At 45.0% G+C, this 20,276-nt stretch overlaps 2 protein-coding genes across 4 annotated transcripts in view; one reads left to right on the top strand and one right to left on the bottom strand.

Annotated features, from left to right (window-relative positions):
- Positions 1 to 5,493, top strand: part of Dop1a (DOP1 leucine zipper like protein A) — a 73,287-nt gene extending 67,794 nt beyond the window's left edge. Inside the window, exons 36-37 of the mRNA XM_042671133.1 lie at positions 2,808 to 2,937; positions 4,948 to 5,493. Coding sequence (XP_042527067.1) covers positions 2,808 to 2,937; positions 4,948 to 5,253 — 436 coding nt within the window. The 3' untranslated portion in view covers positions 5,254 to 5,493. The remainder of the gene's footprint in view (positions 1 to 2,807; positions 2,938 to 4,947) is intronic.
- The window catches only part of Pgm3 (phosphoglucomutase 3), a 29,303-nt gene continuing 14,348 nt past the window's right edge, over positions 5,322 to 20,276 (bottom strand). For 2 of the 3 annotated variants that reach the window (XM_042671137.1, XM_042671139.1), the window contains 10 exons: positions 20,160 to 20,227; positions 17,398 to 17,531; positions 16,459 to 16,654; positions 13,718 to 13,875; positions 12,693 to 12,776; positions 10,049 to 10,147; positions 8,832 to 8,942; positions 7,851 to 7,973; positions 6,767 to 6,940; positions 5,322 to 6,064 (listed from right to left, as the gene is read on the bottom strand). In XM_042671137.1, the coding sequence (XP_042527071.1) occupies positions 5,969 to 6,064; positions 6,767 to 6,940; positions 7,851 to 7,973; positions 8,832 to 8,942; positions 10,049 to 10,147; positions 12,693 to 12,776; positions 13,718 to 13,875; positions 16,459 to 16,654; positions 17,398 to 17,531; positions 20,160 to 20,227 (1,243 nt within the window). In that variant the 3' untranslated portion in view covers positions 5,322 to 5,968. The remainder of the gene's footprint in view (positions 6,065 to 6,766; positions 6,941 to 7,850; positions 7,974 to 8,831; positions 8,943 to 10,048; positions 10,148 to 12,692; positions 12,777 to 13,717; positions 13,876 to 16,458; positions 16,655 to 17,397; positions 17,532 to 20,159; positions 20,228 to 20,276) is intronic. The other variant, XM_042671138.1, reaches the window with a different exon arrangement.

Raw genomic sequence — 20,276 nt, 5'->3', positions numbered from 1 at the left:
AGCATCCAAAAAACCTGGATTCCTACACTCACGATGTACACTGCACAAGAACCAGTTCCTCTCTACTTAGGAAGCTATTGTTATACATGGAAGAAAAACAGGGCTTGGGGGCACAGCTCAGTGGTGGAACCCACACTTACTGTAACTGAAGCCCTGGGTTCAGATCCCAGCACCAAAGGAAAAAAGCTTCTAAACATCAGGAAAATATGATGAGCTATATCCGTTAGAGAAATTACACTTGTGAATGGTGAAATGTATTATCCTGGATCCAGAAGTACTCTTGTTCTTGTGGACATGTGCAATGATGTCTGCTGGGTCTCCACACAGTCACATTTAACTAACCTCTACAGCCACGGATTTATCCAACCACTATACTGACGTGTGCACAGAGCTACACGAAGATAAAGGTAGCATTTTTATATTACCAAGACTGCAATATCTAGATAATTGGTTAAATCAGTTCCTTCCTTATCAAGCAGTGTGGCTTAGTAGTATTTGCTTGGCAAGTATAAGACTGGGTTTAAAACCCCAGTGTCACCCAAAAAATTACTACCTGGAGTACTATGTAGCTATAGAAAGAATGAAGTTTAGTTTGATACAGGATGAATTTTGAGATAATTAAATTAAAACAAGTAGCATCTATCTCTGGTTGTTCTGTTCATTTCTGAGGTCTTTTGTTCTTTTTGGTGTTTTTTTTTTTTTGGGGGGGGGGGGGGGGGTCCGGTCATGGGGCCTGAACTTTCTGGGCCTGGGTGCTGTCCCTGAGCTCTTCAGCTCAAGGCTAGCACTCTACCACTTGAGCCACAGCACCACTTCCGGCTTTTTTCTTTTTGCTTATGTGGTGCTGAGGAATCGAACCCAGGGCTTCAGGCATGCAAGGCAAGTGCTCTACCACTGAGCCACCTTCCCAGCCCAGGTCTTTTGTTTTTGTTGTTTCCTTTTTCTAGAGCCCAAGGTCTATCACCTGCCAGGCCAGTGTTGTATGTTGAGCTTCATCCCACAGCACAGATAGGCTTGGGTGTTTTGTTGTTCTGGGTTTTGCTGGTAGGGGGGTATATAGCCATACTGACACTGAGCTTGGTCTAACACCTAGGCCACCCAGTCCTTTTATCTCCAGCTAACCAAAAAGCTGAAAGCAGAGGAGTGCCAGCTATGAACAGTAAAAGCCATGCAAAATCTCAAAAGACACAAGCCTCAGTACTGGCATCAAAAAATAATAATAATTAGCGAGGCACTAGTAGCTCATGCCTACAATCCTAGCTACTCGGGAGGCTGAGATCTAAGAATTACAGCTTGAAGCCAACTAGGCAGAAAAGTCCTTAAGACTCTTGTCTTCAACTGACCATCAAAAAGCTGTAAGTGGGCTGGGAAGGTGGCTCAGTGGTAGAGCACTTGTCTTGCATGCATGAGCCCCTGGGTTCAATTCCTCAGCACCACATAAGCAAAAAGAAAAAAGCCCGAAGTGGTGCTGTGGTTCAAGTGGTAGAGCGCTAGCCTTGAGCTGAAGAGCTGAGGGACAGCACCTAGGCCCAGAGTTCAGGCCCCACGACCGGACCCCCCTCCCCCCAAAAAAAGCTGTAAGTAGCTAGGTACCAGTGGCTCCTGCCTAATCCTAGCTACTCAGGAGGCTGATTTCAAGCCAGCCTGGGCAGAAAAGTCCTTGAGATTCGTTATCTCCAATAAACCACCAGAAAACTGAAAGTGGCACTGTGCTCGCCTTGAGCTGAAGAGCGCAGGGACAGCACCCAGGCCCAGAATTCAAGCCCTATGACCAAAAAAAAAAAAAGCTGTTATGTGAGCCAGATGCTGGTGGCTGGCTCACACCTGTAATCCTAACTACTCAGGAGGCTGAGATCTGAGGATTGCAGTTCAAAGCCAGTCTGGGCAGGAACATCCATGAGACTCTTATCTCCAGTTAACCAACAGAAAACTAGAAGTAGCGCTGTGGTAGAACACTCACCTTGAGCTGAAGAGCTCAGGGACAGCGCCCAGGCCCAGATCAAGCCCTAGGATGGGCACATATACAAAAGCTTCTGTGTTGAGAACAAAACTACCTCTCTTTGGTGTTCTTTCCATTGTCAGATATTTTACTTATTTAAGGCAAAAGCAGAATGAGCAAAATACAAGGGAAGCAGGAGAGTGGTCCTAAATCTTCAAATCTCTTCGCTCTCAGCCCATTATGTTGGAAACTCATCATCAGACCAAGTACAATTAAGACAGATAAGTGAAATAAAGCAATGTGTGATTACACCGGTAATCACAGTATTGAGGAGGCTCAAGGAAGAGATCATGAGTTCAAAGACATCCTGGACTGTATAGTAAGCAGATACAGTCCTTTAACAACCAAAGTTTTGCACACTGAGTACTTGCTGTGCGCCTGTGGAAAAAAAAAATAGCAATGTCAACAGGCATAGTGGCTCATGCCAGTAATTCCAGGTACTTAAGGTTGGAAAAGTGTGGATGGGTCCAGGCCAGACCAAGAAAGCAGCAGGAAGTATAAATAGGATTACGGTCAATTCTGGCCAGGGCAGAAAGTGAGCCCCTATCTCAAAAATAACCAGTGCAAAAAGAGCTGGAAATTTGGTCCTATCAGTAGAGCACCTGTCCAGCGAATAAAGACTTGAGTTCTGCAAAAAAAAAAAAGTTAGTGATTGTACTTTGCAGGTTTACATCATTATCTCCTGCAACATTATGATATGTAATGCCATCTTTACTAAGATGAAGCTCAAAGCTGGCAGAATTTTTAAGACTAGACCATGGTCATCCTATGTGCCCTATCTTATAGTTTGTCATCCTTACATCCATAGGTACCGATGGGCCTTTATTCCAGAAGTCTCCGATGACTCGGGTTTAGAAGTCAGGAGGCAGGGCATACATCAACGAGAATTTAAACCCTACGTGGTACGACTGGCCAAACTTCTCAGGAAAAGGGCAAAGGTATTAAACTTTTGGTTTTGTTTTATTATGTAACGTGCTGCTTGTGTACTCAGTGTTTGTGATATATTATGTAAATGCTATGTATTAGCTGGTATATTAGTGAGTCACTTATCAAGTATTTCCTGAGGAACTGAGGATATTATCAGGTTGAAATATTTTGAAAATATATCTCCAGTTTTGACAGTGTCCATAACCCCAATGTCCACGAATATGTTAAGATACTGTGTATTTTAGAGAAATATTTGGTTAACATATTAACTGTTTTACACAGAAAATGCTTTTTTACATCCGTGACATTATTCTAAATATTTTCTCGAAAGTAAAAAGCTGTGCAGGTGAAGACTTAATACTTTAGTCCAACAAGGTTTTCATGTCAAAACCTTGTGAACACCCACAATATTCACCTTACGCCATCATGAGAAATGGAAGATAGCTGAAAAGAATGCAGTGCAAAGAGGGAATTTGTCAAATTGTAAGAAGGAATAAACAGCAAATGTAACTGTACTTTTTAAGTTTTAAATGAAATGGCCATGGCGAGCCATGGTAATGCACAACTGTCATCCCAGAGGGATAGCTCACCAAAACTGAACTAACCATACCTTGATCAGAATAAGCATTCATTCTTTATCCATGTGTAGTAAAATGTACCTGGTAAAAATTTTCTAGCTGAGTCCTGATGGCTCATACCTGTAATCCTACTCAGGAGGTTAAGATCCTAGGGATCATGGTTCAAAGCCAGCCTGGGAAGGAAAATCTGTGAGATTCTTTATCTCAGAAACCAAAATCCAGTAGTAGAGAACAGCACAAACACAGAGACACAGACACAGATGGACAGACGGACGCACGCACACGCACACAATGCATGAGACAAGGTCTCACTACTTTGACCAGGTTGTCCTAGAATGTGCTATATAATCAAGACTGGCCTTGGACTTGAGATCCTTGTGCTTTAGCTCTGGAGTGCTAGACTGTGGTGAAGCCGTGACCTCTGCAGTGCTGGGATTACAGGAGTGTACCACCCCACCTGGGCTAAAAGCTGTTTTGAGTACTGAGGATTAAACCCAGGATCTCATGTGTGAAGCAGGTATTCTGCCCCCAGTCCAAAGCAGGAGGCCTTAAAGTGCTGTCACTTGAGCCACACTCCTGAGACCCTTTTCAAAGAGGGTCTCATTTTTTTAATGCAGGCCAGTATAGACTGTTTGCTAATTATATACTCTTCCACCACAGCTGTGATGACAGCTGCTTTGGACAGAAAATGTTGCTACTGGGTTTCCATGAGTTTTTACATGCATTCCCTTCTGACTTACGTACTATAAGATTTCTGGCTTTGTCTGAGGACCCTTTATCTATCTCCCCGGGGTGCAGCATAGTAAATGGCAGAGCATAGACCCCATTCCTTGACTCAGTCCATCTTCCTTCCCCCTTTCTGTGCTGCAGTATCAAGAGGAATCAATTCACTTTTGGACACTGCTATCTTGTGGCAAGATTAGGGCATTTGTTTAAAGGGAATTCATTTTAATACTGCTGGAATGTGTAAGTCCAGAAGTCTAGAGTATTGAGTAAATGCAAAATACAAAATAAACATCTATAAACATATCATGTTACTCCCTCTTTATAAACAGATTTGCAAACGGCATTAAAAAGACGTAGATGTGAAAGGTTTTTAATTAAGTCTGAAATGACATGCCCTCATTTCTGTTCATTTAACCCTTGATTGCTAATGTCTTATGTTCTTTTAACTTTCTTTTTCTGGGGCTTAAACTCGGGGCCTGTGGGTGCTCCCTTAGCTTTTTTGCTCAAAGCAGGGCACTGTGCCACTTGAGCCCTGTCTTCATTTCCAGCCTTTTTCGGGATAATGGGAGGTAAGAGTCTTCAGTTTGTTCTCTCTGGCTACCTTTGAACTCCAGGTTCTCTGCTCTCAGCCTCCCGGGCAGTTAGGATTAGTGGCATGAGCCACTGCACTGAGCCTTCACATACCTACATCATTTGTTAATATTTTTTCCCCTGCAGAAAAATCCAGAGGATGACACGTCGGGGAGAGCGCTGGGCTGGGAACCGGGGCACCTGCTCCTCACCGTGGGCTCCGTGCGCAGCATGGAGCAGCTGCTGCCCTTCTTCCATGTCCTCAGCCAGGTCTTCAACAGCAAGGTCACAAGCCGGTGCGGAGGCCGCTCAGGGAGCCCCGTCCTCTCCTCAAACACCTTCTCTAACAAGGACATGAAACTCGAGAACCACAAACCGTTTTCTACCAGAGCCAGACAAAAAATAGAAGAAATGGTAGAAAAGGATTTTCTGGAAGGGGTGATAAAAACTTGACCACACTGGTGGCTCCATTTAAATGTAATGTAAAACGGGACACACTGCTCTGAGGTGTATAGTTGTTTTTCTTTTGTATGTAAAACACACTTCAGGTTGTATTTAAATGTTTGTAAATAAGAGCTAATGTCTGAATGTGGCCTAAATCAAGTTTAAATATTATTGGCTCCTATTGATTATGGTGCCTAGGAGAGATCTATGAGTTGTTTTAAACCTGCAAAATACACACTGCACATTTTTCTACTGGCTTCAGGCTTGGTTTATTTTAGAGGCTGGGATTTTGCTTTCCGCTGCTAACCATGTTCTGGAAGCACTTCAGCATCCAGAGGCATGGGCACTGGTCCTCCACATCCGTGCCATTGGGGAGAAGAGCTGAAGCCAGATACCAGGTAAGTAGCGGACAGGCTCCCTCCCCTCCCAGCAGGCGAATGCTGAACGTGCTCAGGTCACACCGAAGATGCCGCAGCAATTACCACCTCCTCTAGTACCATAAAATTTAATTTTGTAGCATTCTGCATACACCTTAAATTTAAGGGCTGGATGACATAGTAAGTATTAAGGCTTACCTAATTCTAAAAATTATTCTGGTAGTGTTTAAGAAAAACAGATCTAGAAACAGTCCAGTAATGTGCACTGTAAACATTAGGATTAATACTGCCATCGCTGTGACAGGCATATAGAAACTTCACAAATTCAGTTTCTTAGAAAATAAAAATTATCTTCCAAAACCCAGTTGAGGTCTTTCTCCAATTCCTCCAGCCAGCTCAAACACTGCCAGGCTCACTTCATGTGCAAGGCTATCCGCGCTTTCCTGCAATCACACAAGAGATGAGATGAGATGAGCATATCCCTCTCCTCCTCCCTCCGCCCCACACACACAATGTACTTGTGCAGCTCGGGGTGGTGAGGTGGGGCAGTGGTTCCTGTTCTTTTCCCACTGCCCTATTTAAATACAAACTTCTCTTTTCACTTTTCAGAAACAAGACATTTAAATGAAAAGTCCAGACACTTCTAAATGAGGTAAGTTTCAGTTCGAGGTTATAGACTATTTCAAAATGAGTAAACTCATAAAACGAAATTCTTTAAAGGTCACAACTGCCTTCCATCCGAGATCCTTTAAAGGTCACAACTGCCTTCCATCAGAGACACTACTGGGAAAGTGTTGAGAGACAAAGCAGAGCTTGTGCAGAGGGAAATACAGACCACAGGTCTTTACTGTATCCAGAAAACAACCTGCCATTAAAGGAGAAACACATCTCCTTTAGATGTGCATTCAAAAATGCACAAGGCTGGTTTTATAAAGACATGGGGTGGGTTATGCTCACCATGCATAAAAATTAGCACATGTCCAAACTAAGAATTTGTCATTCCTACCACAAAATAGTACTTTAAAATATATGGGGAAAAAACCAAGAGTTTAAATTTGCCATGATTTGGATCTTAGTTTGACCAAACAATATTAAACTACTAGCCTCTCAGTGTCCATTTTCTCACTAGAACTATTCCAGCTTACCTGTGAGTCTGCTTCTGCATACACCCGCACAACGTCTTCCGTGCCCGAGGGCCGGACGAAGGCTCTGGAGAGCCTGTACTTCCTCACCAGGTTGTTGATTGCCGCCTGCAGTCCAGGTGGGGTAACTGCTTGCCGCTCAGCATCCGTGGTGCTAATCAGTCTCCTGTCTGCAACCTGCACACAAGGACATCCTGTGGAAGCCTCACCCCACACATGCCTATGGCTCTTTTATGTGTTTAACAGACTGACACCCAGAATAAGTGTGGGGTAAAATTGTCTTACTGCTTTGCAAGTTTTATTTCTCCAAGGCTAGTGTTAATAAGACTAAACAAAAACATTCCCACATTCTATCATTAAAATAATGGCCAATGTCAGGTTTACTCAAACCAAATAGCAGTTTGTTTGAAATGCAGAATACTCTGGCCCTGTATAGAGGTTAGCTAAGTTACACAGGCAGACCCTGGCTCAAAAACAAATAACTCATGAAGGAGATTCAAAGTAATGCAAAAGAAATATTTTCACTTGAAATAATACAGGGAGTGGTGTGGAAAGCAAATAGAGCAGCAGCAGGGATCTACTAAGGCTGAGTTCATAAGGGCCACTGATTTTGTTCTGGTATGAATCCTCCATACTAAAATCTTTTTTTAAAAAGTGATGTGCAGCCAGGCATCAATGGCTCATGCCTGTCATCCTAGCTACTCAGGAGGCTGAGATCTGAGGATCACAGTTTGAAGCCAGTCTGGGCAGGAAAGTCTGAGATTATTTCCAACTGACCATCTGAAAGCTGGAAGTTGAGCAGTGTGTCAAGTGGCAAAATGTTAGCCTTGAGCAAAGGAGCTCAGACAGCACCCAGGACCAGCACCAAAAAAAATGCCGTGCAGCGACGTGTGACACCATTCTTTGTGTAGTCAAGTGGAAGGCAGACTGTTCTCAGTAATACTGGTAAGTAAAATACTGGTAAGTAAAATACAAGTCATTCTGTAATTTGTGAAATGTCAGAAAAAAATAGAAACCATAGAGTTTTCTGGAGGTGCATGGCGTGTGGACAGTGAGGCCTGGGAACAGGTCGAGGTGGGTTTCCTACCTTCACTTTGACCTGTCTGTTCGGGAGATCGGAGTAGAGCGCATCCCACTGCTGCACGGTCAGGCCCTTCAGAGCCAGGATCGCCTCAATCACCAGCATGTCAGAAATCGCATCACCAGCTGTCTGCAGAGCGGGAGAGAAGCAAAACCTGGGTCTGAGATGTTCTCACCTCAGGCGGGTTCCCTAAGTTACTCTCCCCCAACCCACCCCCAAGCAGTGACCAGATGAGGGAAAACAACACGGGGAAAGAAAACCTTCTATCCTCATTACAGATGAGATCTAACATGTCCGGTATAACATCCCTACACTTGGTTTTTTTATTTTTTTTAAATGGTACTGGATTTTGAACTTTTACACTTGCTGAACAGACCTTAATCTACAACCCAGCCATGTTTTTCTCACTTTCAGGCAGACCTCATGGTTTACCCAAGGCATCCTGGACCTCGATCCTCCTGCATAGCTAGTCCCAGGGTGTACCACCATGCCCAACTTACTGTTGAGAAGAGGTATTACTAATGCTGCCCTGGCTGGACTCGAGTGGCCCTGCAGTTCTGAGGACCTGTGGTTCTTACTCACCCCTTCTCTGCATTGCTGCTAGGATTGTACAACAGGTACCTAAAGTGCACGGTACAGATACAAAATGCTCAATACTAGTTCCCACTCCTCTCCCTGGTGTCATTGTTGCTCATGCACAGCCACCCTCCACGCCAATCTCAGGTGATCCACGTCCTTTGACAAGCAAGTAGTTTCCTCAAGAAGGCAGGTTTAAAACTGGCACCATATATAGTCATGTTCAATATGTAACTAAATGCCGATCCTAGGTGAAACCCTTTCAATGTGTTTGGAATTTTCTTACCTTAACCTAAAATACCAAGTGTAAATACCGTTTCACCTTCTCCACTTGTTCATGCCACACCCTGTCCTGTCCATTTTCTGAACAATGTAGACCTAGCCAGAGCCTACCACCCAGTGAGTTCTGACCTGGTTAAACAAGTCAATGACGTTTTCCAGCATCTTAGCGGCTTTTCCTTTCTTATCTTCCAGTTTTGCTAGTTGTTTTATCTTCACTTCAACAGCTTTACTGAACAATGCCTGCATGGAAGCACAGGGAGTCAATCACAAGATAGCATCAAAGCCCCAGTCAGACTGTTTTCCTAGCTAAACCTCTTTCACTTTTAGTCCAAAGACACAGGAGAAAAACCTAAACGGTATTAGTAAAACTATCAATTATTAAACAGCTGAAATCAAAGAAGACACCACTCTGACAGAGGCGAGTACCATTCATCCTGTTCCCCGCACACGCCAGCGGAATCGGGGTGCAGGCAGGCTCACCTGCTGCACCCCTGGAAGGATGCATGCGAGGCGTGCTCATCTGTTTGGCAGAAAGTGCGTCGTAGTCAGGAGAGTATCTTGAAATGCCTTCCCTATCTTGATACACTCAAGAGGCCCATTACTGAGCAGCTCACTATGCTCAATGGTTTGATGAAATACGTATTTTTAGATAAAAGAAGGTGCAGGCTGGTCACCTGTTATTGTAAAGGAAGTTTTACTAGCATAGACATATCCATTCATTTCCATGAAACAAGCAAGAGTTGGCCCAGATATGATGGCTTGTCAGCCCTAATGTATTTATTTTAAAAACCATCTAGCCACCCTTGCATTAAGATCAGTAGTTATATTTGAATCACATTTTGTAGGAATATATTTGCCTTGTTTCTATAGCTTCCAAATCACCTTTGCATTAATAAGGAACAGGATTTGGCCTAGATTCAAATTTTCTGCTGGACCACCTCAAATCCATGAAATGAGGTGATAGACAAATTAAATGTGTATTTTATGGCATGTAAGTTGTATCTCAATTGTCTTCAAAATAAAGCCATAAAAAGCGCAACATGCTTATCAGTAATTACTTTAAACTCAACATGTCAGCACTTTTTTACAACTGCTGAACTCTCCCTCCTGTGGGCCACTGGAAGGAAAAGGCACACACAAGCTGAACAGCACTTCAGTGAATTTATCAAAAGACGAAACTAGTTTAGCTCTTTGCAGCCATACAGGAATCATTAGCGGAAAGACAAGAACCAAATAAGCTTATTACCAATGCTGTACAGTTTCACCTCTTACTACCGAGATACAGAACAGCTCCCTTTATAAGCAAGTGCTGGCTAAAGCCAGTGGTGATCTAGTGGAGAACTTACTGTGCCGTGGCCATTTGCTTCAAAGTAAACTCCAATATCAAACTCCTGGGCCTTGTGGTGCAAATGCTTAACACCCGTTTTAGTGCAGTGAACAGGAACCTGTAGCACACACACACATTCAGAAAAAAACAGCAGCAGTCATTCAGCCAGAAGATGGTGCTGTATACAGGGATACAAGAAACAAACCCTGGAGCTTACTGTAGTGAGGAAGATGGCTAAGAATGAAAAGACAGAATACCATAGGCATGCTGGAAGCACAGAGCCCGAGAAGATCAGGAGACACAGGTCTCCTCTATAGCACAATGGATAACTGCAAGTCAGGATACGACATCACCTCTCTTAGACCACTGTGCAGTACAGCCAGTACTCAGCAGGGCTAACCGCAGGGGGCTGCAGGCTTTTCCTGTAAAGGTCTACACAAGCCACAGGAGCTGTCAAATTACTCCCTCATCTGTGTAAAAACAGCCATACATCAACAGGCAAGTCCTGTTCCAATAAAACTATAAGAACACTGGCAGTCTGGATTTGGTCCTCGGCCCATCCACTATTTGCCAACCTCCGGCCTAACATGGGTAACAAAAGACCAACAAGATCTCCCACACTAACCCCAGAAAGATGTCACCAGGGCTGGACCAGCAGTCAAGGGGAGGGAAGTCAAGCCTGGGCTGGAGGTGTAGGAATGCATAAGGGAAATCTAGAGAGCAAGTGAGCCGAGTCAGCCCTTGACCGGACTAACTCGGGAATGGCAAGAGCCAAAAGGACTTCATCCAAAAAGATGGGAATTTGGTTTCTTACACGGAATAGAAGAAAATTTTAAGGCAAAAAAATGAAGTTATGTAACACTATTCTGGTCTGTGACATGCCCCCAGAGATTGTCAGATGACGCTGTAGCCATCTTAGTTTGCACTAAGTGCTCCATGTGTCCAGCCAAGGACACAGTTATCCACTGACATGTGTCTGTCTTACACAACGACCCCCCCCATTATTTTTTTAAAACAACCTGAAGTTGGAGAATTGCTGTGATACAGTAAGCTTTCTGTAACCACATTTAAGTCAGCATACACTAGCTGCACTGTTTTTGTTTTGCCCATCCACAGTTTCTATTAAAAAGCAAAAACTTCCCATAAGATTCAGATTCCCAGGTCTTTTGAATCTCACAACCCCTGGCAGGACCTCACCTGCATGTACACCCACCCTTCACATCATTTTACCTGACCACACCCTCTAGCACTTTGAAATGGGTTACGCAAAAGATGGAAAATATTAAAGTAGCCAGTGAGAAAGAGTAAAGGTAAACAGCTTCCAATTTTATCCATGAGCCCCCCTTTCCCTCAGCTCTGAGAAGAGGCAATGTGGACCATGGGTCCACATTGTCCACAAAAGCAACAAGGAACAAGTTCTGTTAGGCCAGACTTTATACTAAAGAAATTGCAAACACAAAGTTCACCTCCGCTGCTTGCATGGAGCCCAGCAGATGTGTCCCGTTCCATATATTCTCAACATAGAACGTCAGGGAGGGCCTGGGAAGGCGGCTCAGTGGCAGAGTGCTTGCCTAGCATGCATGAAGCCCTGGGTTCAACTCCTCAGTACCACATACCCAGAAAAGACCAGAAGTAGTGCTATGGCTCAAGTGGTAGAATGCTAACCTTGGGCAAAAGCAGCTCAGGGACTGTGCCCTGAGTTCAAGCCCCAGGACAAGGGAAAAAAGAAGTCAGCAAGGGGGATCCTCTCTAGATCAAGCTTTAGCCCAAGCTCACCTAGACACTGCACGGCATGGCCTCCCAGAGCCCACTTTTAACAGAACCCCTCACCCGACATCTGACCACCTCCACACATGGTCCTGCGCAAATGATCACCTGGCATGCCTTCATCAAATAGCCTATTTATCCAGAATTCAGCTGAATCCATGTATCACCAGTACACTCAAGGCTTCTTCTCAGCAATGTTCCATTACTGACCACAAGTGCACACATGGCTTTAGCATGGAATCCTGCCAGACCAAAAACCCAGGTCTTTTCGACAGAATTCTGTCACAGTAGTACTTGTACCTACCATAATAGTCCTGGAAAAAAACCTGCCTTACCATTAAAAAAGTATCATGGCCACTTTTTCGTTCACATTTGTCCTCAATAAAAGGACTTGACATCTCATTTCTCATGGCACTATTGACTTGATTCAAAGAACAAATGCTTCCTATCTATGGCAGGCAGACTTTCACAACCTGGAGCCAGGCATCAAGTTAAACTTGCCTGACACTGAGTGTCCGGTTGTCTTCCTTAAAAAAGTTACTCCTAGTGGAGCTGTTGAGCACAAGAGCTCTGAGTTCAAGCCCCAGAGCTACCATGCACATGTGAGCTGCATGCACACACACGTAAAATCCTCAGTTATAAAACTGATCTGGCCCTTACAAATATCTGTATTTATATTACAACAGAAGGAATTGACAAGTTTTCAAAATGAAAGAAAAAAGAGGGAGTTTCTCTACCTGTCTGTACCAGAGAACTGTTTTTTTATTTCTGTTTATACTTATCTGTACAACAGTTCAGATTGCTCTACACTGTGTCCACTTTTATGAGGACATTATTTTCCTCACAGAAGTATCTTAGACTCAAGAGACTACCAGCAAATGAAAATAATTCAATACCTTCATAACTTCTTCAAGATACCGCGTGGAACTTCCATTTGCATAGGCAGTTTGTACAACACCAATATTGAAAATTTCTCCAACCTGGGAAAAAAATGATGACACTGAACTTGCCATCAAAATAGTCTAAGACAAGCTCACGCAGGAGAGTGTAGAAGAATAGTTCCAGCCAACTCAGATGTGCATTAGTTTGTATAATTATTGAAAATACTCATGAATATTCAGAAAAAATGGCTAAAATACTTTTGAGCACTATTTAACAATGAATCCTCTTAAAGAAGCAGTGATCTCTGATCTTTGTATCTTTAATTTTTTAACTTAATTAGTTACTAGCTGGGCGCTGGTGGCTCATTCCTGTTGTAACACTAGCTACTCGGGAAGCTGAGATCTGAGGATGGCTGTTCAAAGCCAGCCTGGGGAGGAAAGAGCCATGAAACTCTTATCTCTAATTAACCACCAGAAAACTGGAAGTGGCGATGTAGTAAAGTGCAAGCCTTGAGCAAAAGAGCTCAGAGACAGCACCGAGGCCTTGAGTTCAAACCCCATGACAGATCAAAAAAAGTAATTACTGAATTCTTAAAATGTATCTATTCCAGATTATCATTTCCAGCTACATCTTAAAGCCAGCCTGAGAGAGTCTCCAAATAGGAAACCCCCATATTTTCATACTATTTAGCTTATCATAAAAATAAATCTCAAATCTTATAATCATAAATCTCTAAAAATGTTATTTTTCTATCACAACTTGGGAATTCTAATATGTCAGTCATAAACTACAGCTTCATAAAGCCCCAAATCTTAAGCCTCAGCCAGTGAATGTAGGAAGAGATGAGCATCATCTTCCAAAACCAAGGCGTGGCCTTTTCATCTTGGCTGAGATCACTGGAATTCTTTCCTGTATTTTCTGGCCCCAAATATGTGGAATTTCCCATAAACTGTGCCTCTGGGGGACATTCGCATGGCTGAGTAACCGATGGTAAGTACATCCGCACGTCTGGCCGCACGGGCCGCCGGGCCCAGCTCACCTCCAGGAGCAGCTCCTTCAGGAAGCTGCTGATCAACACGGCGATCTTGTCCCCGTCGATGAGATGGAAGGCACCGTTCACATCACAGTAGTAATACACGATTCTGTCCGCGTCGCCATCGAAGGAGCAGCATCTCTCGTTGGGCTTCATTTCCAGTCCTAGGACACAGAACAGAAAGACGTGGAAATAAAAACCTAAAAAGTTGAGGTAGAGCCAGATGCTGGCCCAGAGTTCGAGCTCCTAGACAGGTGCACCAAAATAAAAAGGCTGCAGTCAGCTTTCCTCTGCACTAGTAACTACAATTATTTTTTTCAATAAAGCATCAGAATAAGAATTATGTTTCATGGGGCTGGGAAAGTGGCTCAGTGGGTAGAGTGCTTGCCTTGCATGCATGAGGCCCTGAGTTCGATTCCTCAGCACCACATAAGCAAAAAGAAAAAAGCCGGAAGTGGCGCTGTGGCTCAAGTGGTAGAGTGCTAGCCTTGAGCTGAAGAGCTGAGGGACAGCGCCCAGGCCCAGAGTTCAGGCCCCACGACCGGACCCAAAAAAAAAAATTATGTTTCAGAACAGCATGTCCACTGTAAATACTTCAAAACATGTTTAAAACTTTTCCTTGCAAATAAAAAAGTGTTGATCTTAAATAGTGACAGACGGGCTGGTGGCTCACGCCTACAATCCTAAACTATGTAGGAGGCTAAGATCTGAGGATTACAGTTCCAAGCCAGCCTGGGATGGAAAGTCTGTGAGACTGTTATCTCCAATAAACTACTCAGGAAAAGATAGAAGTGGTGCTGTGTCTCCAGTAGTAGAGAGCTAGCCTCAAGCACAAAAAGGCTCAGGGACAGCTCCCAGACCTAGAGGTCAAGCCTTAGGACCAGAAAAAAAAAATGTCTAATTTATACACTATATAGGTGGTCAAATTCTTTCAAAACAGAGCATCCAAAATCTAGTTATGCTGAAACTTATAGCAAGCTTCACATAAACTGGCTTTAAGACAGTTTGCCTAAACAAATTTGCTGTAGGTGTTTTGAGACTTGAGATGATTTTTTTTAGATTTACAGGGATTCCAAATATAACTCACCTAATGACAGTTGTCTTTTATGTTTTGGGGGGAAAAAAAAAAAGGCCAGGCACTAGTGGCTCATGCCTGTAATCCTAGCTCTACGCAGGAGTGCTGCAATCTGAAGATTGTGGTTTGAAGCCAGCCCAGGCAGGAAAATGTCAGACTTTTGTTTCCAATTAACCACCAAAGAGCTGGAAGTGCAGCTGTGGCTAATGGAAGAGCTCAAACTTCAAGCAAAGGAGATAAGCTAAGGGACAGTTCCCGGAACCTCAGTTCAAGCCGCAAGACCAGCATATACACACATCATGCACGCACAAAATCAATGGATAAAATGTGTGCTTTAATCCTACCAGAAGTTAGTTTTCACTTATTAACTCCACCAATGATTAATAACACTGGCAATTAAGAGTGAATTACAGCCTGTGAGAGAAAACTGGCCGATGAAATCATTGGAACCCTAGCAACCATTAGCCCAAATTTGTTAGCAGTCTGGCTGCTCCTTAGTGTAATGGCAGCCTGATGAAGAGAGATGAGAGGATTTGGGGGGGGTGGGGGGAGGACGACTGACAGGTTTTGTTTTGTTCACACTGCAGTCCCAATGCCAAACTGGGAGTGGGGCTCAATATTCCGTAATGAATAAATGAGTAATACCAGACTGAAGAGTCTGCAAAGTCAATATCAACTGAGCAACTCAGTGGAGAGTCTGCAAGGTTAGGAGCTTCCTACAGTGAGGGAGAACAGCAGGAGAGCGGGAGCAACACAAAGGACAGTGGTTCTAGGATGTGGTTAAATGGGGTGGCACAGATTCCTGTGTAAATGTTTGTCACTGTCACTGTTTTGGGGTTTGGGGGTGTTTTGTTTGCCTGTTCTGGGGCTTGGAACTCAGGGCCTCTCACTCTTAATCGGCTTTTTTTCCCCCCTCAGATCTTGAGCCTCTTAAGCCACGCCTCCAACACTGGTTAATTGGACTTCTCTGCCTCTGCTGGCTTTGAACTTCTCAGTCCTTAGATCTCAATGAGGATCTGAGTAGCTAGGACTGCAGGTGTGACCCACAGGTGCAGCTATTTTGTGATGTTTAAAGAGATTTCAGGGACTCTGGTATTTGAGTCATTTAGGGAATTTCCAAACGGTGGCAACTCTGATGGCTAACTGTCAGCAGGTTTGGTTCCAGGCTGGTAACTTAGGATCAGTAATGCAGGTGACCCCAGAACTCAGCAACCAGCTCTTTCCCCAACAGTGACCCAGCTCGTAGCTGGGCAAAGTCCCAACTCACACACAGCAAGCTGCTGTGCTCTGGACGTTCATTCTGCTCCCCCGCCACACTGTACCCCTTTAAGCTCAGGGGAGAGGCTACACCCTGGCCAGCTTTAACCACTAGGACTGACTCATCAGCTACATCTGGGCACATAATGGAAATGCCAACTGCTATTCAAATTCTGATGCATATCCTACCCCAGATGTGTGTGCTCACAAGGCCACTCTGATGTGACCCTAAGTCTGGGAGCCAAGGCTCCCACACAGGCCGGCACACAGCAGTCGTGTGTCGAATGGCACTGACCATTGATTTCTAAATGTGTGAAATCAGCTGTGCGGTTCTCAGCTCACGTGGCCACCTCCACTCACCACAGGCCCCAAGCAGTTCTAGACCCAGCTATGCCCACGTGCCCACGCCACCTACCCTGAGGAGGTTTCTGGTGGCTTTTCACGAAGTCGGCCCCGCAGAGATGATTGAGCTTCCCTTTGGTCCCGTCGTTAATCAGCTGGACGGACAACACTGGGGAGAAGCGGGGCTCCATCTCCTTCAGCTTCAGGGCCCCGACGCCATTCGCGCAGTCCACCTTCACCGAGACGTTCTCATCTCCGCTGCAGGAAGCCTTCCGGGGTGAGCACGGGAGGAAACTCCCAGTCACACACGGGCATGAACATATACACACAGCCACGCGCACAAGTAAACACCTTCCATTACGTCTGCATATGCATCTACTTTAACCCAGGAACTTGTGACACACCAGAGGAAAACAGACAACACCTTGGACAGTGAGGCAGTAAATGGAAATGAAGTTTTATTAGAATTTACCCTTGAATAACATCCCTTAGAAATTTGAGTGTGTCACTAGCTGCCAGTCACCCAACAGGAGAAGAGAGATGGGCGTCCATCACCTTTCTTCTCCCCATAGGGTGTGGTACTCGGCATGTCCATTTGTGTTTTCTGGGGGGGGTTGGGGTGATTTATCAATTGTCTTTCTCTTCTCTCAACTTCCAACCCCCAAACGGTTCATTTTGGCTAGCTGTGACTATCAGTGAATCAACTCAGCCTAAGGAACCACACCCCTGGAATCTCTCTCTAGCTAAAGAAAATCTTTCTTGCTAGAACTCTCTCCAATACCAAGCCAGCAGCACCTACATTAACTCTACAATCCAGTGCATCGCCACACCTACTCAGGATGGCCTCAAGCAAGAGCCATGCTGTGCTTCGCCGGCAACTCCCTCCATACCAACACACCATTCGCTGTGTGCACGGGCCAGAGACAAAGGAGGGGCTGGAGTGGGGTAGGGGGTGATGAACTAAGCTGTCCAACCGATTGTGGAGGTGATTGGCTTGTAAGGGGTCCGTCACCTGCTTGGTGAGCTCCAGGAAGGCGGCAGCGAGTTTGTGGTAGTAGCCGTCCAGCGTGGCCTTGCCGTATCGCCCGCCTGTGTTTCGGCAGCACACCATGTAGTGCAGCTGGGGCGTGGTTAACAGGCCGTAATCTGTCACGAGATGCAGACACAAAACCACAGCAGCTTACATATATTCACACCGGAGGGACCGCAAGTGTCAGAGCTCTTGAAACCAGCACTTCAGAAAACAAAAGCTGACTTTCTAACTACCCAGATGCGAACATCCACTGAACTCATTCCCGGGCTAAGTCTCCCCTTCCTGAAAGAACCGGGCAGCCCCGGGAACAGACAGGAAGTGAAGAGCCGCCAGCATAAATATCAAATATTATACAAGTAATTCCTCGTGGTACTGCAAGCTACACAACTCACTCTGGACAAGAGAAAGACGACAGGGAAGAGAAACAACCTCTTTGGAAACAGAACTGCAAGAGGTTTCCAAGGCATTAAGTCAGACTCCTGTGCAGGTGACCCTATCCTCTGTGCTGAGTGCTGTGCTGAGTGCTCTGTGGTGAGCACTATGTGCTGAGCGCATTCCTCCTGGGACTCAGGGAACAAAGTCTTCCCTGGTCTGCAGGGCTTTGTACAACGCGGGCAGGCCCAGCCCCAGGGGTTCAGGGAAATGTCCACACGACCAGACTTGCTGAATGTGTTTGGTGAGATAGAGAAATGTGAGTGGCTTTTACTGAAACTATTACCTCTTATAATCTGCACATGCAGGATATAGAATGTGTTTCTCACATGGTGGTACACAGACTAGGTAATCAAAAATGTGTGAAAAGGCTGAGCACAAGGCCAGCTCCGTGGACAAAGCCTACAATCCTATTTGAAACACATCTGAAGGATTAGGGACATGGTTCAAGTGGTAAAGTACCTGCCTAGGAAGTGCAAGGTCTCAAATTAAAAACTCTGTGCTGCTGGAAAAAAAAAAATTAAGTAAATAAATCATGAGTAAAGGTAGCCTAGTGAGCTGGATGCTGGTGGCTCATGCCTGTAATCCTAGCTACTCAGGAGGCTGAGATCTGAGGATCGTAGTTCAAAGCCAGCCCAGGCAGGAAAGTCCATGAGCCTTGTTCCCCTGTAACCCTCCAGAAATCCAGAAGTGCTGCTGTGGCTCAAGTGGTAGAGTGCTAGCCTAGAGCTGAGGGACAGTGCCTAGGCCCAGAATTTAAGCCCCAGAACTGACATAAAACAACAACAAAAAATGTAACCCAAGCTACTCAGAAACCACAAGGAATGAGTGATCACAGAGAATAGAAGTGCCCTGTCTGCAGGGAGAGGGAGGAGAAGGCATGGGATGAGTGTAGCCAAACAAGAAGCTGAGCTGAGCTGAGACGGATCTGCATACAAAGCTGCACACTCACCCTCCGTAACAGAGCTGTGAATTCTTACAGGCTTCATTTAGGTCACAGGCCAGGCATACCTGCGAGGAGGCCCCAAGGCTCCTCCAGGACCAGGGCCTGAGCTCCAGTGCACATCTCTGCTCAGCATTCTGGCTGCCAGAATTCAGGAAAAAGAGACAGAAACTGACCAAAAGACAGAGAAACAGAGACTCGCCTGCAGCACAGAGAAGGCAAGCAAAGGCCAAATTAACCAAAAAAGGAACACAGCCAGAGCTTCAGAGCAGACATCAAAAGTTGAGAGAGGACTTAGCTTGTGTGTGTGTGTATGTGCCCATGCATGCACACACATGTATACACCAGTTCTGGAGCTTAAACTCAAGGCCTGTGCAGTATCCCTGAGCTTTTTTTTTTTCTTCCCTCAAGGCCAGCACTATTCTGTGACACTCTTATCTCCAACTGACCACCAAAAAGCCAGAAGTGGAGCTGTGGCTCGAGTGGAGATAAGGATCTCACAGGCTTTCCTACCAGGGCTAGTTTTGAACCTCCGATCCTCAGATCTCAGCCTTCTGAGTAGCTTGGATTACAGGCATGAGCCACAGTGCCCAGCTGACATTTTTTTTAATGAGAAAGAGCGATACCAGGGAGATATTCACCTCGTACCACAGTGACGTCCCTGCCTTCACAAATGGTGTGAACTCTGTGCCAAGAAAAGCCCAGCCTCCATTCTGCTGCCTCCAATTCCCTCTGCCTCTAAATCCCTCTCATTTCATAACATGGGAAGAAACACCTGTCAAAGACACAAGGACCAGCTAACTCCACAGATGAGAGCTATTAGGGACGATCTAAAATAGACTCTCAAAATTGGACTAAGTAGCTTCAAAGGTTTGTATAAGCAATTCAGCCTGACTAAAGGAAAAGGAGCTGGGTGCTGGTGGCTCAGGCCTGTAATCCTACCTATTCAGGAGGCTGAAATCTGAGGATTGCAGTTCAAAGCCAGCCCGGGCAAGACTCTTATCTCCAATAAACCATGCAGAAAAAGAAGTGGCACTGTGGCTCAAGTGGTAGAGCACTCTCCTTGATCTGAAAAGCTTGGGGAACAGTGCCCCGGCCCAGAGTTCAAGCTCCACGACCCACCAAAAGAAAAGGAGGAGGAGAAGGAAAAGGAAGCTGTTTCTATCAGTGGCTAATCCTCTACGGGTAGTTTTACCCCACAGGTGAAAGCATATTGCCTGCACAGGAAAAATATACAAAAGACTCAAAAAGTTCACCTTTATATCTAAGAATTAATGTTTAACTTTTTCTGTTCATTCATATCCTCAGACATGCACTACTTTTATAACTTTAAAATGCTGAACTTTGATCCCGAATGGCGACATACCGTGGAACTGGCCTCCTAAAGCAGCCACGCCTTCTCTCACGGACTGGCCAAGATTCTCACTGCTGGGCCTGGCCAAGAGAAAACACACACAGGCTGACCTCAGGGACGGGCTGACCT

The sequence above is a fragment of the Dipodomys spectabilis genome, unplaced genomic scaffold (genome assembly GCF_019054845.1).
Source record: "Dipodomys spectabilis isolate Male_0828 unplaced genomic scaffold, ASM1905484v1 ptg000600l, whole genome shotgun sequence".
Classification (NCBI taxonomy): Eukaryota; Metazoa; Chordata; class Mammalia; order Rodentia; family Heteromyidae; genus Dipodomys; species Dipodomys spectabilis.
This window is presented reverse-complemented; position numbering and strand designations above follow the sequence as displayed.